At 50.9% G+C, this 12939-nt stretch overlaps 3 protein-coding genes across 7 annotated transcripts in view; all 3 read right to left on the reverse strand.

Moving 5' to 3' along the window:
• LOC105549155 (LRRN4 C-terminal-like protein) overlaps positions 1-424 on the reverse strand; it is a 2922-nt gene extending 2498 nt beyond the window's left edge. Inside the window, exon 1 of the mRNA XM_011993578.1 lies at positions 412-424. Within this exon, the coding sequence (XP_011848968.1) occupies positions 412-424 (13 nt within the window). The remainder of the gene's footprint in view (positions 1-411) is intronic.
• Positions 425-1030: 606 nt separating this feature from the next.
• Positions 1031-3396, reverse strand: LOC105549050 (LRRN4 C-terminal-like protein). The gene is made up of 2 exons (XM_011993388.1): positions 2926-3396; positions 1031-2050 (listed from the first exon to the last, which is right to left on the reverse strand). The coding sequence occupies exon 2, from the start codon at positions 2043-2045 to the stop codon at positions 1329-1331; it is 717 nt and encodes a 238-aa protein (XP_011848778.1). The 5' UTR covers positions 2046-2050; positions 2926-3396; the 3' UTR covers positions 1031-1328.
• A 377-nt stretch (positions 3397-3773) lies between these two features.
• BSCL2 (Berardinelli-Seip congenital lipodystrophy 2 (seipin)) overlaps positions 3774-12939 on the reverse strand; it is a 19917-nt gene continuing 10751 nt past the window's right edge. For 3 of the 5 annotated variants that reach the window (XM_011993392.1, XM_011993391.1, XM_011993393.1), the window contains 8 exons: positions 8515-8658; positions 6618-6752; positions 6339-6436; positions 4780-4921; positions 4575-4641; positions 4287-4367; positions 4112-4192; positions 3774-4021 (listed from right to left, as the gene is read on the reverse strand). In XM_011993392.1, the coding sequence (XP_011848782.1) occupies positions 3861-4021; positions 4112-4192; positions 4287-4367; positions 4575-4641; positions 4780-4921; positions 6339-6436; positions 6618-6752; positions 8515-8658 (909 nt within the window). In that variant the 3' untranslated portion in view covers positions 3774-3860. Of the gene's footprint in view, positions 4022-4111; positions 4193-4286; positions 4374-4574; positions 4642-4779; positions 4922-6338; positions 6437-6617; positions 6753-8514; positions 8659-12939 lie in introns of all 5 variants that reach the window. The other 2 variants (XM_011993390.1, XM_011993394.1) reach the window with 2 other exon arrangements.

Raw genomic sequence — 12939 nt, forward strand, 5'->3', positions numbered from 1 at the left:
CATCCTGGCCAACATGGTGAAACCCTGACTCTCCTAAAAAAAAAAAAAATACAAAAATCAGCTGGGCATGGTGGTGTGCGCCTGTAGTCCCAGCTACTTGGGAGACTGAGGCAGGAGAATGGGTTGAACCCGGGAGGCAGAACTTGCAGTGAGCCGAGATCGTGCCACTGCACTCCAGCCTGGGCGACAGAAGTATGTATACTATTCTGAAAAGTGGGTGTGTGGACAGTGATTTGAAAAGAATCGTAAACAATAAACATTACTTCCTTTTAAAGATCCTTTAATGTTTTTACAGTGGATATGCAATAAATACAAATGGAGGGAAAAAAGGGATGAGAAATTCCTTGGTATTACTGTCATTTTTGTTTTGTTCTACCTAGCAAGAATATAAATTTATTCTCAGAATCCCACTGAAGACACTCATTGACAGAGCCGTTTTGAGGATGCATGATATGGATCAACTAACTACAAGCAATGGGCCAGTGACCTGATTTGTAAGGCCCATGGACTAAGAATGATTTTACATCTTTAAAGAAGGGGGTCTGCCTGGGCACCGTGGCTCACGCCTGTAATCCCAACACTGGGAGGCCAAGGTGGGTGGAGTACCTGAGGTCAGGCGTTTGAGACCAGGCTGACCAACATGGTGAAAACCCATCTCTACTAAAAAAACACAATAATTAGCCGGGCATGGTCGTGGGCACCTGTAACCCCAACTACTTAGGATGCTGAGACGGGAGAATCACTTGAACCTAGGAGGTGGAGGTTGCAGTGAACCGACATATATCGTGTCATTGCACTCCACCCTGTGTAACAGAGGGAGACTTCTTCTCAAAAAACAAAACAAAACAAAACACAAGGGCGTCTGGCTGTGTTGCCCTGGCTGGACTGGACTCAAACTCCTGGGCTCAAGAGATCCTCCCATTTCAGCTTCCGGAGTAGCTGCTACTCTAGGTTGGCATTACTATGTCGAGTGGTTTTTCCTTTATAAATGGTTACAAGGGTCATATAAATACCCACATAATATTCTCCATTTTATCCTCTTAAACCGCAAAGGTTACATTATTTACTATCTGACCGTTAAAAAAAAAAAATTGGGGGCCCCTTTCTATTCTTTCCCAGACCTCAGCCAGGAAACAAAGCGCCAAGTCCCGGACCTAAACAAGCGCTCAGCCCAGAGAACCATGACTCTGCTGTGGCTCTAGAGCCTGGGGCTGGCTCCCAGCTCACCGTCCAGCCCTCCCTGGAGGCAGCGGGTTCCCCTCTTTCCAGGAGCCGGGCTGAGCGCCGCAGGTGGGGCTGGCTGTGCCCGAGATGCCCCCAGGCCCCTTTCAGAGCGCCCCTGCTGCTCGGGCGACGGCTCGGCGCGGGCAGCCCCAGCGATCGCGTAGGCAGAAGTGCCACACCAGGGCGGCACAGCTCAGCAGGGCCAGGGCCGTGCCCACCCCGACGGCGGCGTGGACCAGAGTGCGGGGGTTGGGCGGCACTGCAAAGCGGCTGCAAGGCCCGAAGGCAGGGATGTCGGCCCCCTCGAGGCCCTCTCTTCCAGCCTCAGGCACGCGGCTTGCCCCAGCCTCGTTAGCGGCCACCACGCAAACGACATAAACGCCCCCTGGCTTCAGCCCCTTCAGTTCGGCTCTGCGGACCGTAGCGTTCAGCGAGGGCCCCTTCTGCGCAGCCTCGCTGCCGTCCCAAAGCAGCAGCCAGTAGTGGAGGACCGGGGAGAAGGGGGCACACCAGTGGACCACTGCGCGGCCCTCTTCGGCCACAATGCTCACTTCTCCCATGCGCGGCGGGTCGGGCGGCTGGGCAGGGCTGGAGAGTCCTGGGCACAGGCAGGCCGCCGGCCCGGCCCTCTGTAGCTCCTTACAGGGCACCTGCAGGTGTCGGCAGTGGTCGTAGTCGCAGGGGACAGCCGGCAAAGGCGGCCACGCCGTCTCAGTCTCATCTTCTTCCTCTTCTTCAAAGTCTTGAGGGGCCAAGGGCTGAGCTCTGGGAACCAAGAAGGTCACGGCCAGGAGCCACAGAAGGCAGGGAGAGCCCAGCATGGAGACTGGAAGGGAAGGGGTGGTTAGATAAAGCCTGTTCAGCCCGAAAGCCTGCCATGTCCTCTGTCTGGACAGGAAAATGCAACTGGGGACCAGAAGAGGAAAGAGGTTGGAATGAGGCAGACACACTTATTTGTCAACCAACTTCTGAGTCCAGGCTATGTGCTTGGTTTTAGACAAAAAAGAAAACATGGTCTGACACATGAGACAGATGCATGATCAGCATGTGTTAAGTATTAGAAACAGTTAATAAAGTGCTGGGGGAGAGGAGGAAATGATTTACTTAGCCCAGGGAAGAACGGTAGGATATTTGCTAGCTGCCACCCAGAGAAAAGATCTAAGCCAAACAAGTAACAAAGCTGGGAATGCCTATAATCCCAACACTTTGGGAAGGTCAAGGCAAGAGGATTGCTTCAGGCCAGAATTCCAAAACAGCTGGGGCAACACAGACCCCATCTCTACAAAAAAAAAGTATTTAAAAATTAAGTATTAAAAAATTAAAAAATATTAAAAATATAGTCCACATGCACATGGTCCCAGCTACTCAGGAGGATCACTTGAGCCCAGGAGTTCAAGGCTGCAGTGAACCATGATCACCCCACAGCACTCCAGCCTGGGTGACAGAGTGAGACCTCAACTCAACAAAAACATGTATCTGTCAGTTACACAGGCAAAAACCCAGAAATGAGACAGAAGTGAGAAAACAGAACAGTAGAGAGAAATATTGTAAGCACAGCCGCATTTTTTTTTTAAACAAAAGAGAAAAAAATAGGGACGCTGGAATCCTCCCTCCCCACCTGCTATCTGTGCAAATCCTGTCCAAGGAGTCCTGGCCCCTGCCTGCCCTCCTCCTCCTCTCTGGCCCATAGCAGCTCCTCACCAGTGGGTAGGCCTTGATGCAGCGGGAATCCACCAGCCGATGTCTGTGGGTGTTAAGCTGAGGGATCCCCAAGATCTCAGGCTGTGCTGTCAGGTTGTATCTTCAACTTCAATGCTGTTTGGCTGGAAGCTTTTATAACCTTCGACTGTGATGTCACCACCTAGCTCCCCTCCTCCTCCCCCCACCTCCCCGGTGATTGCCAAAAAAGAGGGCTGCTGCCTTCAGAGGGACTGAGTCACGGGGCCAGGGATTGGGAAAACCACATGCAATGGTTTCAGCTGGAGCCCAGGATGCCTGGGTTCTGGAGGGGAATGGAATGTGGAAAGCAGCCAGGCGCTTAGAATGCGAAGGCTGAAGTCATACGAAGGGACGGGGAGGGGAACATAGGAGGCGGCCACCTGGCTGGTATTAGAGGAAAACAGCTGCGAACAGCACGGGCCTGAGCTGCAAAATGCTGTTTTGGTAAAAATCATACCACATCCATGGCAGTCATTTCCTGTCTTCTGCCTCCCAATGGACAGAGAAAGGGAGGAAGGGAGGGGTATAGAGGGGGCCAGAATGATGTCTCCAGCTCTCCAGACCTGCCCTACACCAGCCCCCTCCCCTGGGGGAGATGAAAGTCACATGCAGGGAGTAGGAAGCTTGCTAGGGGTCAGGATAGCTTCTCCCTCCTTGGACTTCCTAGGCTTATGAATGGAAACATCTGTGCTTAAAATAGCCCGGGTCTGGAGGCCTTCCCCATGAGCAGCCCTTGACAAGAAGACCTCCCCTCTAATGGTGGAAAGTGAGAGATGTCTGGGGGACACAGGGTTTTCAAATGGCCGTGAATCCATTTCAGAGTCAAGGAGGAAGCTGACACAAAATAGTTTATTGAAGGAAAAACGAGGGGAGAGGGGTCAGGTGGGAAAGTGCTGGAATGTGAGGAGTCTGCCCCTTCAGGAACTAGAGCAGGTGGGGCGCTGTCGGAGAGCACCCTCAGCGGGTTCGGAGCTGCCCAAAGTTTCTGGGACAGGGGCAGAAGCAGAAGCAGGAGCAGGAGCAGGAGCAGGCAGGTTGGCCTCCGTCAGCAGAGCTGCATCTTCCCAGGAGCCTGAACCTGGGCCAGGAAAGGGAAAAACAAAATCCCAAATGGGATATTAGATTAACCGGGGGTCCCACCCAGGACACGCTGCAGGATGCCCCTCACCATCACTGGCCTCAGGCTCTAGCTCCTCTTCTCCGCTCAGCGGCTGCTGATCTGGTTTCTCCTCCTCAGACAGCTGACCCTCTGCAGCCAAAAGCGGAACACAGGGGTCAGACCCAGACACTCAAGGAGAAAGCCAAGGAGTCAGGAAGGAGAGAGTGTGGCGGCTGCGCCATACCTGTCCCCGAGGGATCTTCAGGGCTCTCACCATCCTCTGTAACATCTGATTGTGGAGTTGACTCCTCCTGGCCTTCAGGCCCTGTGCCTCAAAAGCAGGAGAGGACAGGATAGGGTTAGGGTAGCTGTGCCTGGATGGCAGTGTCAACCCCACCTTCCTCACCTTTCCTTTGACCCTTGTCTCAGTCGGTGATACCCTAAGCCTCATACTGGATGAAGCAGGGACTCCCTCTGGTCCAGGCCAGCTCAACCTAGCCCACCTCAACAGCTCCCCAACCAACACCTTTACCTGGCTGATGAGCAGAGATCCTTCGTTGGACTTCCTTCCGGGAATTGTCTCTTTTTCGGATGTTAACCTGTGGAGGAAAAACCACTGAGCAGCAGGGACTGACTTCCCTCACTAACAATCAGGGCCCTCACACCCTAAGCCCCAACATACCCCTGACCACCCACAAAGATCAAAGGGACAAAAGGGGGTCCTTGCTCCTTTCCACCTGCAAAGAGAAGCGGTGTCGGGGCCAGATGCCCCCCCACACCCACTGCATGTAGCTGAAGAGCACGATGACGCTGAGGAAGGTGAAGTTGCTGGCGACACCTATGAAGGCACAGGTCATCGGGAAGTTGTACAGCAGGTATCTGAGGCAGGAAGTAGGGACAAGAAGGGAGTAGCAGTTACCAGAGAACACTGGCCTTCTCATGTCCCAGAAATAATTTCTAGGGCAATTCAAGTGAGTTTGGCTACAGCCGGCTCTGCTGCCCCTGCCTCCCACCCGCACAGTTCCCAGAACCTGCTGTACCAGGTTCCAACAAAGGCCAAGGACCTTGGGAAGTCTCCTGTGGGAGGGCCATAGGCCACAGCCTCAACGTTGTCTGTCTCTCAAGAGTCACCCCAACTCTTGCTGAGCCAACGGTTCAAGACAGTAGCTCTCAACTCTGTCAGCCCATCAGCCTTCCTTGGGGTGCTTTAAAAAATTCTGCTCACAGGCCGGACATGGTGGCTCACGCCTACAATCCCAGCACTTTGGGAGGCTGAGGCGGGCGGATCACAAGGTCAGGAGATAGAGACCATCCTGGCTAACACGGTGAAACTCCATCTCTACTAAAAATACAAAAAAAAAAATGAGCCAGGTGTGGAGGGGGGTGCCTGTAGTCCTAGCCACTCGGGAGGCTGAGGCAGGAGAATGGCGTGAACCCGAGAGGTGGAGCTTACAGTAAGCCGAGATCGCGCCACTGCACTCCAGCCTGGGCAACAGAGCGAGACTCCCTCTCAAAAATAAATAAATAGGGCCGGGCGCGGTGGCTCACGCCTGTAATCCCAGCACTTTGGGAGGCCGAGACGGGCGGATCACGAGGTCAGGAGATCGAGACCATCCTGGCTAACACGGTGAAACTCCATCTCTACTAAAAATACAAAAAAAAAAATGAGCCAGGTGTGGAGGGGGGTGCCTGTAGTCCTAGCCACTCGGGAGGCTGAGGCAGGAGAATGGCGTGAACCCGAGAGGTGGAGCTTACAGTAAGCCGAGATCGCGCCTGTCTCTTATACACATCTAGATGTGTATAAGAGACAGAGCTTGCAGTGAGCCGAGATCTGGCGACTGCACTCCAGCCTGGGTGACAGAGCAAGACTCCGTCTCAAAAAAAAAAAAAAATAAAAATAAAAATAAAATTAAAAATAAATAAATAAATAAAATAAATCTGCTCACTTGGGTGGAGCCCTCAGCCCTGGCTTTCTGGGTGGAAGGCAGGGCAGAGGGAAGATGAAAACGGATGATGGAGGGTGGCAGGGGTAAAAAACAAAAATGTAAAATTCTGATGCCTAGACAAGACCTTAACAAATCCTGGTTCAGCTGTCTGGGTGGGGTGCCCAAGGGTGTTTTTAAAAAGTTCCCCAGGGAGCTGATAGGCCAGTATACAGCAGCTTTGAGACCCTCTGGCCTATGTGAAACCCAACTCAGCTCTGCTCTGTGAACCCATTACCTCTGCTTGGGACCCCCTTGGTGGAAGGTTAGCCCTCATGAGAGTTGCCCAAGGTCCACTCCAGTTGGCCCCTCACCTGAGCCCAGTGAAGTGCGCGTGGATGCGGAGGTAGGCTCCGTACAGCTGGATGCGCTTGCTGTGGATCTCAATGATCGCTCCAGTGGTTGGCACATACTGCGAGGAGGGGGTGAGGGCGGCGTCAGGCCAGGGCCCTGCCGCTGGCACTCTTACCCTCCCCATCTGAGCCTCACTTCCAGCCTCTCAGTTGTGATGTCTCCTGAGCCTGGAGGCTCCTCAGGTAGAATCCTGGGCTAATGGGAGGGGCTATCTCCTAGTCATCGTTCACCTCACTCACCGAGTTCTCTCTATAGTCTGCGTAGAGTTCCACCTCCAGCAGCTGCTTCTGCTCTGCAAAGCCAAACAGCAGGAGGCTGGAGAAGACCAGTGTGTCCAGCATCTGGAGCAGGTCTGAGCGGTAATGCAGCATCACCTGCCGGGGGTGGGAAGCAGAGGCTGGGAACAGGTGCGCCAGATCCCCATGACCCTATCTACCCCTCAACCATCCCTGGGTAGTCTATGAAGGTGGCTTCTTCCTCAGGTCCCCGGCTCCCTCACCTTCACTTCCTACCCCTCAGTCTTCATCCAACCATTCCAATTGCTTGAACCTCTCCCCCTACCCAACCACACTCTATTATAGAGCAAAGGCTCCTCCTTCCAAGAAACCTTCCTGGATTAAGCCCAACACTGTCTCTGATCTGCCTTTCCCACCAAGTAGTTCTGTAATCCAGTATGGGATCTAAGTCCCAGTGCACCATCTGAAGCTTTTTTCCCCCATGTAGATGTCAGGAATTTGCTTCATGATGAGGTTGTGTTGTTAATTAATGGAAGAATGGAGTCTTAACATTTATTAGGCCAGGTGCGATGGCTCACACCTGTACTTGCAGCACTTTGGGAGGCTGAGGTGGTTGAATCATTTGAGACCAGGAGTTTGAGACCAGCTTGGTCAACATGGTGAAACCCCACCTCTACTAAAAATACAAAAATTAGCCAGGTGTGGTGGTGGGCACCTGTAGTCCCAGCTACTTGGGAGGCTGAGGCAGGAGAATCGCTTGAACCCAGGAGGTGAAGGCTGCAGTGAGCCGAGATCACGCCACTGCACTCCAGCCTGGGCGACAGAGCGAGATCTCTGTCTCAAAAACAAAAAAAACATTGAACAGCCACTATGTGCTAATAGGAATTTTACATTTCCCCATTGAATCCAAACTAGTCTTGCTATGAGGCAGTTACTATTATACCCATTTTATAATACTTTATACCCAAGAAGTTAAGTCAGGTGACCCAGAGCTAGCTTGTTTCTGAATAAGGACACAAACCCATGTCTGTCTGGCGTTAAAGTCTGTTTTCTGAGAGCAGCTCCACTCTTCAAACTTAACCCCAAAGCTGGGTGTGCTCATGAGATACCTGGGGTGTCTGGCAAAGGTTTCTGGTTTGGTAAGCTGATTCCTTTTCTTTCTTTCTTTTTTTTTTAAAGACAAAGTTTTGCTCTTGTTGCCCAGGCTGGAATACAGTGGTGCGATCTCAGCTCACTGCAACCTCTGCCTCCCGGGTTCAAGCAATTCTCCTGCCTCAGCTTCCTGAGTAGCTGGGATTACAGGCATGCACCACCATGCCCAACTAATTTTGTGTTTTAAGTAGAGATGGGGTTTCTCCGTGTTGGTCAGGCTGGTCTCAAATTCTGGTCCTCAGGTGATCTACCCACCTCGGCCTCCCAAAGTGTTGGGATTACAGGCGTGAGCTACTGTGCCCGGCCTTGATTCCTTTCTTTATCCTGATGTGTCTGTGACCTCAAAGCCAAGGGTGTTTCCTCCTGTGGAATCCCTACCCAGACATTCTTTTTTTTTTTTTTTGAGACGGTCTTGCTCTGTTGCCCAGCAGGGAGAGCAGTGGTGCAATCTCGGCTCACTGCAGACTCAACCTCCCAGGTTCAAGCGATCCTCCCACCTCAGCCTCTAGAGTAGCCGGGACTACAGTCGTGTGCCACCATGCCCAGTTAATTTTTTAAACGTTTTTTGTAGAGATGAGTTTCGCCATGTTTCCCAGGCCAGTCTTGAACTCTTGGGCTCAAGCCATCTGCCTGCCTCGGCCTCCCAAACTGCTAGGATTACAGGCATGAGCCACCGCATCCGGCCCCCTACCCATTCTGATCCTGCTATCTTCCTCCACACCTTCTCAGACAGGCCACAAACACTTACCGAACGCGAAGAAGTGGAGATGATTCGGCCACCTCTGGTGTAGCAGGAAATGGTGACCAAGAACATGCCCAAATCTTGATTCACAGGGGACTCCGGCAGCTCAAGCTCTAAGGTAACACGATACGGCTGTCCATACATCAGCACCTGCCGAAGGTAGCCCCCATTTCTTTTAAAAAATTTTTGTTGAAAATGTACTGTCCCTATTCCACCTCCCTCCTAGCCCCCCAACACCCCCAAATACTCGGCCACAACCCTCTTGGGTGGCCTAACAGGCCTTTCAATCTGTCATCCCAAGAAGGTGCTGCCCCCTTCTGGTGGCTGGAGCCTCCCATGTCCAGGTCTTCGGTGTCCTGTTGGCTCTCCTGAATCAGACTCGCTACCTTGTTCCCAGAAAGGCTGTGTCACGTTTCTTTTCCAAAAGTGAACCATCATGTTGCCAACTGGGCCATCTGTGACTCTGGCCTATGTGCCGGTGGGGCTGTCCCCAGGGCCCAACCTGCCCTGTCTTACATTATTAATTAATCAAGTACTGACGGTGCTCAGTCTCTCCAGCCAGCTTTGGCACAGTCATCCTCGCTCCAGATCATCTTTTTGCCATTCTAGGTCCCTTATCTTGGTTCTGTTGGTAGTACCCCAAGACTCAGAGTAGGAAGACTCCTTCACAGGTATCACTCTCAAGAGGTTAAAGATTTGCCACCAAACATGCCCTAGTTTTACCTATTTCTATATTCTTCTAACCCCTTTATTGATTCATATCTAGCAACAAGGCCCTCACACAGTAGTACATAAAAATCACAGGGGTGAGGATAAAGCTTTTGTTTTTAATCAGAGGTAATGGGTTAAAAAAAAAAAAAAGGGTTAGCCAGGTGCAGTGGCTCATGCCTGTAATCCCAGCACTTTGGGAGGCCGAGGCAAGTGGATCACCTGAGGTCAGGAGTTCGAGAACAGCCTGGCCAACATGGTGAAACCCCGTCTCTACTAAAAATACAAAAATTAGCCGGGCATGGTGGCAGGCACCTGCAATCCCAGCTACTCGGGAGGCTGAGATGAGTGTAACACAAGGTCAGGAGTTCAAGACAAGCCTGACCAAGACGGTGAAACCTTGTCTCTACTAAAAATACAAAAATTAGCTGGGCATGGTAGCAGGCACCTGTAATCCCAGCTACTCGGGAGGCTGAGGCAGAGAATTGCTTGAACCCGGGAAGCGGAGGTTGCAGTCAGCTGAGATCGCGCCACTGTACTCCAGCCTGGGCGACAATGCAAGATTCTGTCTCAAAACAAAAAAACAAAAAACTATCTGTTGAAGAAAATGGATTCCATGAGATTCCTACCCTCTGTAGATACCAGAAAATTAAGCCAGTTGCTTCATAAACCTTTTTTTTTTTTTGAAGACAAGGTCTTGCTCTGTCACCCAGGCTGGAAGGCAGTGGCATGATCATGGCTCACTGTGCCTGGAACTTCTGGGCTCAATCTATCCTCCTGCCTCAGCCTCCAAAGTACCTGGGACCATAGGAACTATAGGCACATGCAATGACACCCAACTAAAAAAAATTTTTTTTTTGGAGAGACAGGGGTCTTGCTTTGTTGCTCAGCCTATGAATTCTTCCCCTCAACCACTCCCCCAGTCTATTAATTCTTTTCTTTTTTGAGACAGTTTCGCTCTGTCACCAAGGTTGGAGTGCAGTGGTGTGATCACAGCTCACTGCAGCCTCAACCTCCCGGGCTCAACTGATCTTCCTGCCTCAGCCTCCTGAGTAGCTGGAACTATAGGCATGAGCCACCACACCCAGCTAATTTTTTATTTTTTTGTAGAGACGGGGTCTGTCTCACTGTGTTGCCCAAGTTGGTCTTGAACTGCTGGGCTCAATGAATCCGCCTTGGCCTCCCAAAGTGCTGAGATTACAGGTGTGAGCCACTGCCCTTGGCCCAAATTCTTTGAAACATTAAAATAGGTAGTTCTCTTAGCCAGGCGTGGTGGTGCCTGCCTGCAGTCCCAACTACTGAGGAGACTTAGGCAGGAGGATCCCTTGAGCCCAGGAGTTTGAAGCTACAATCAGCTATGATTGAGCCACTGCACTCCAATTGGGGTGACAGAATGAGACCCCAACTCAAAAAAAAAAAATAATCTCCTCCAAGGGGATCCACAGAATTTAATACTAAAACCTTGTGGATAAATCCATGCCTTTGTTCACATTTGTCTGCTTGATGGGCAGATTCTCCTCCTTCTCTAACACTCTCATGTAATATTCACCCTTCCTTAAAAGATCCACTTTGGGTCAGGCACAGTGGCTCAAGCCTGTAATCCCAACACTTTGGGAGGCTGAGGTGGGTGGACTACCAGGTCAGGAGTTCGAGATCAGCCTGGCCAATGTGGTGAAACCCCATCTCTACTAAAAAAAATACAAAAATTAGCTGGACGTGGTGGCGGGCGCCTGCAATCCCAGCCACTCAGGAAGTTAAGGCAAGACAATCACTTGAAGCCGGGAGGCAGAGGTTGCAGTGAGGCAAGATCACACCAGTGCACTCCAGCCTAGGCAACAGAGAGAAACTCCGTATCAAGAAGAAAAAACAAAACAAAACAAAAAACAAAAAAAGATCTGCTTTGAACATCGCCATCTCCATTGTCTTAAATTATCCCAGAAAACACTGATCTAATTCTTCATAAATTATTCTGGAATGCAAAATCCACATCCTTTTTTTTTTTTTTTTGAGACGGAGTCTTACTCTGTCACCCAGGTTGGAATACAATGGCATGATCTTGGCTCACTGTGACCTCTACCCCTTGGGTTCAAACGATTCTCCCGTCTCAGCCTCCCAAGTAGCTGGGACTACAGGCACATGCCACCACGCCTGGCTAATTTTTGTATTTTGAGATGGGGTTTCACCATATTGGTCAGGCTGGTCTTGAACCCTGACCTCAGGTGATCCACCCGCCTTGACCTCCCAAAGTGCTGGGATTACAGGTGTGAGCCACCATGCCTGGCCAGAATCCACATCTTACAGTTTGCCACTTAAATACATGCAAATGTATGCAATGTATAGTTTTCCATCAATGCTGTGAGCTCATTGAGAGCAGCGACCACATCTACTTCTAGCAAGCCGTTACACACAGTGGACAGATTATTTCATTCATTAATTCATTTAAAAATGTTCATTGTCAACAAACAAAATGTTCAACCTCTTCTAATTATCAGGGACATGGGCTGAATTTGCTCTCATCCTCCTTTTTTTCCTCCCTTCCTCATGTGACAGTCTCACACCTGATCATTTCAGTTCAGGCTCCCTCCCTTGGCTCCCTGCCTCCCCATTATGATCTCGGCAATGGGCCACAAAACTGTATGCACCATTCCAGGTACTGTGGCTTTCTCATTTTTTCTCAATAAAGTTATTTGTTATTATTTATTTTTTTGAGATGGAATCTGCTCTGTCACCAGGCTGCAGTGCAGTGCCGCGATCTCAGCTCACTGCAACCTCTGCCTCCTGGGTTCAAGCGACTCTCCTGCTTCAGCCTCCTGAGTAGCTGGAATTACAGGTGTGCGCCACCACGCCCAGCTAATTTTTGTATTTTTAGTAGAGACAGCGTTTCACCATGTTGGCCCAGATGGTCTCGATCTCTTGACCTCATGATCCCCTGCCTCGGCCTCCCAAACTGTTGGGATTACAACTGTGCCTGACCCCTATTTTTTTTTTTTTTTTTTTTGACGACACAGCGTCTCACTCTGTCACCCAGGCTGGAGTGCAGTGGTGTGATCTTGGCTCACCACAACCCACGCCTCCTGGGTTCCAGCGATTCTCCTGCCTCAGCCTGCCAAGCAGCTGGGACTACAAATGTATGGCAGCACACCTGGCTAATTTTTGTATTTTTAGTAAAGACGGGGTTTCCCCATGTTGGTCAGGCTGGTCTCAAACTCCTGACCTTGTGATCTGCTTGCACTGGCCTTCCAAAGGGTTGGGACAACAGGCGTGAGCCACTGTGCCCAGCCTATTATTATTGAGAGAGAGTCTTGCTCTGTCACCCAGGCTGCAGTGCAGTGGTGTGATCTCGGCTCACTGCAACCTCTGCCTGCCAGGTTTAAGCGCTTCTCCTGCCTCAGCCTCCTGAGTAGCTGGGATTACAGGCCTGCGCCACCACGCTTGGCTAATTTTTGTATTTTTAGTAGAAATGGGGTTTGACTGTGTTGGCCAGGCTGGTCTTGAACTCCTGACCTCAGGTGATCCACCTGTCTCCTCAGCCTCCCAAAGTGCTGAGATTACAGGCGTGAGCCACTACACCTGGTTATAATCCTAACACTTTGGGTGGCTGAGTCGGGAGGACCACTTGAGCCTAGTAGTTTGAGATGAGCCTAGGCAACATAGTAAGACCTTGTCTCTACTAAAAATTAAAAAAAAAAAAAAAGGTCAGCTGGGCATGGTAGCACACACCTG

Source organism: Mandrillus leucophaeus, unplaced genomic scaffold (assembly GCF_000951045.1).
Source record: "Mandrillus leucophaeus isolate KB7577 unplaced genomic scaffold, Mleu.le_1.0 Scaffold43, whole genome shotgun sequence".
Classification (NCBI taxonomy): Eukaryota; Metazoa; Chordata; class Mammalia; order Primates; family Cercopithecidae; genus Mandrillus; species Mandrillus leucophaeus.

What these genes read in the sequence shown, in the direction of transcription:
- LOC105549050 (XM_011993388.1), bottom strand. Translation starts at nt 2,045, where the DNA reads ATGCTGGGCTCTCCCTGCCTTCTGTGGCTCCTGGCCGTGACCTTCTTG.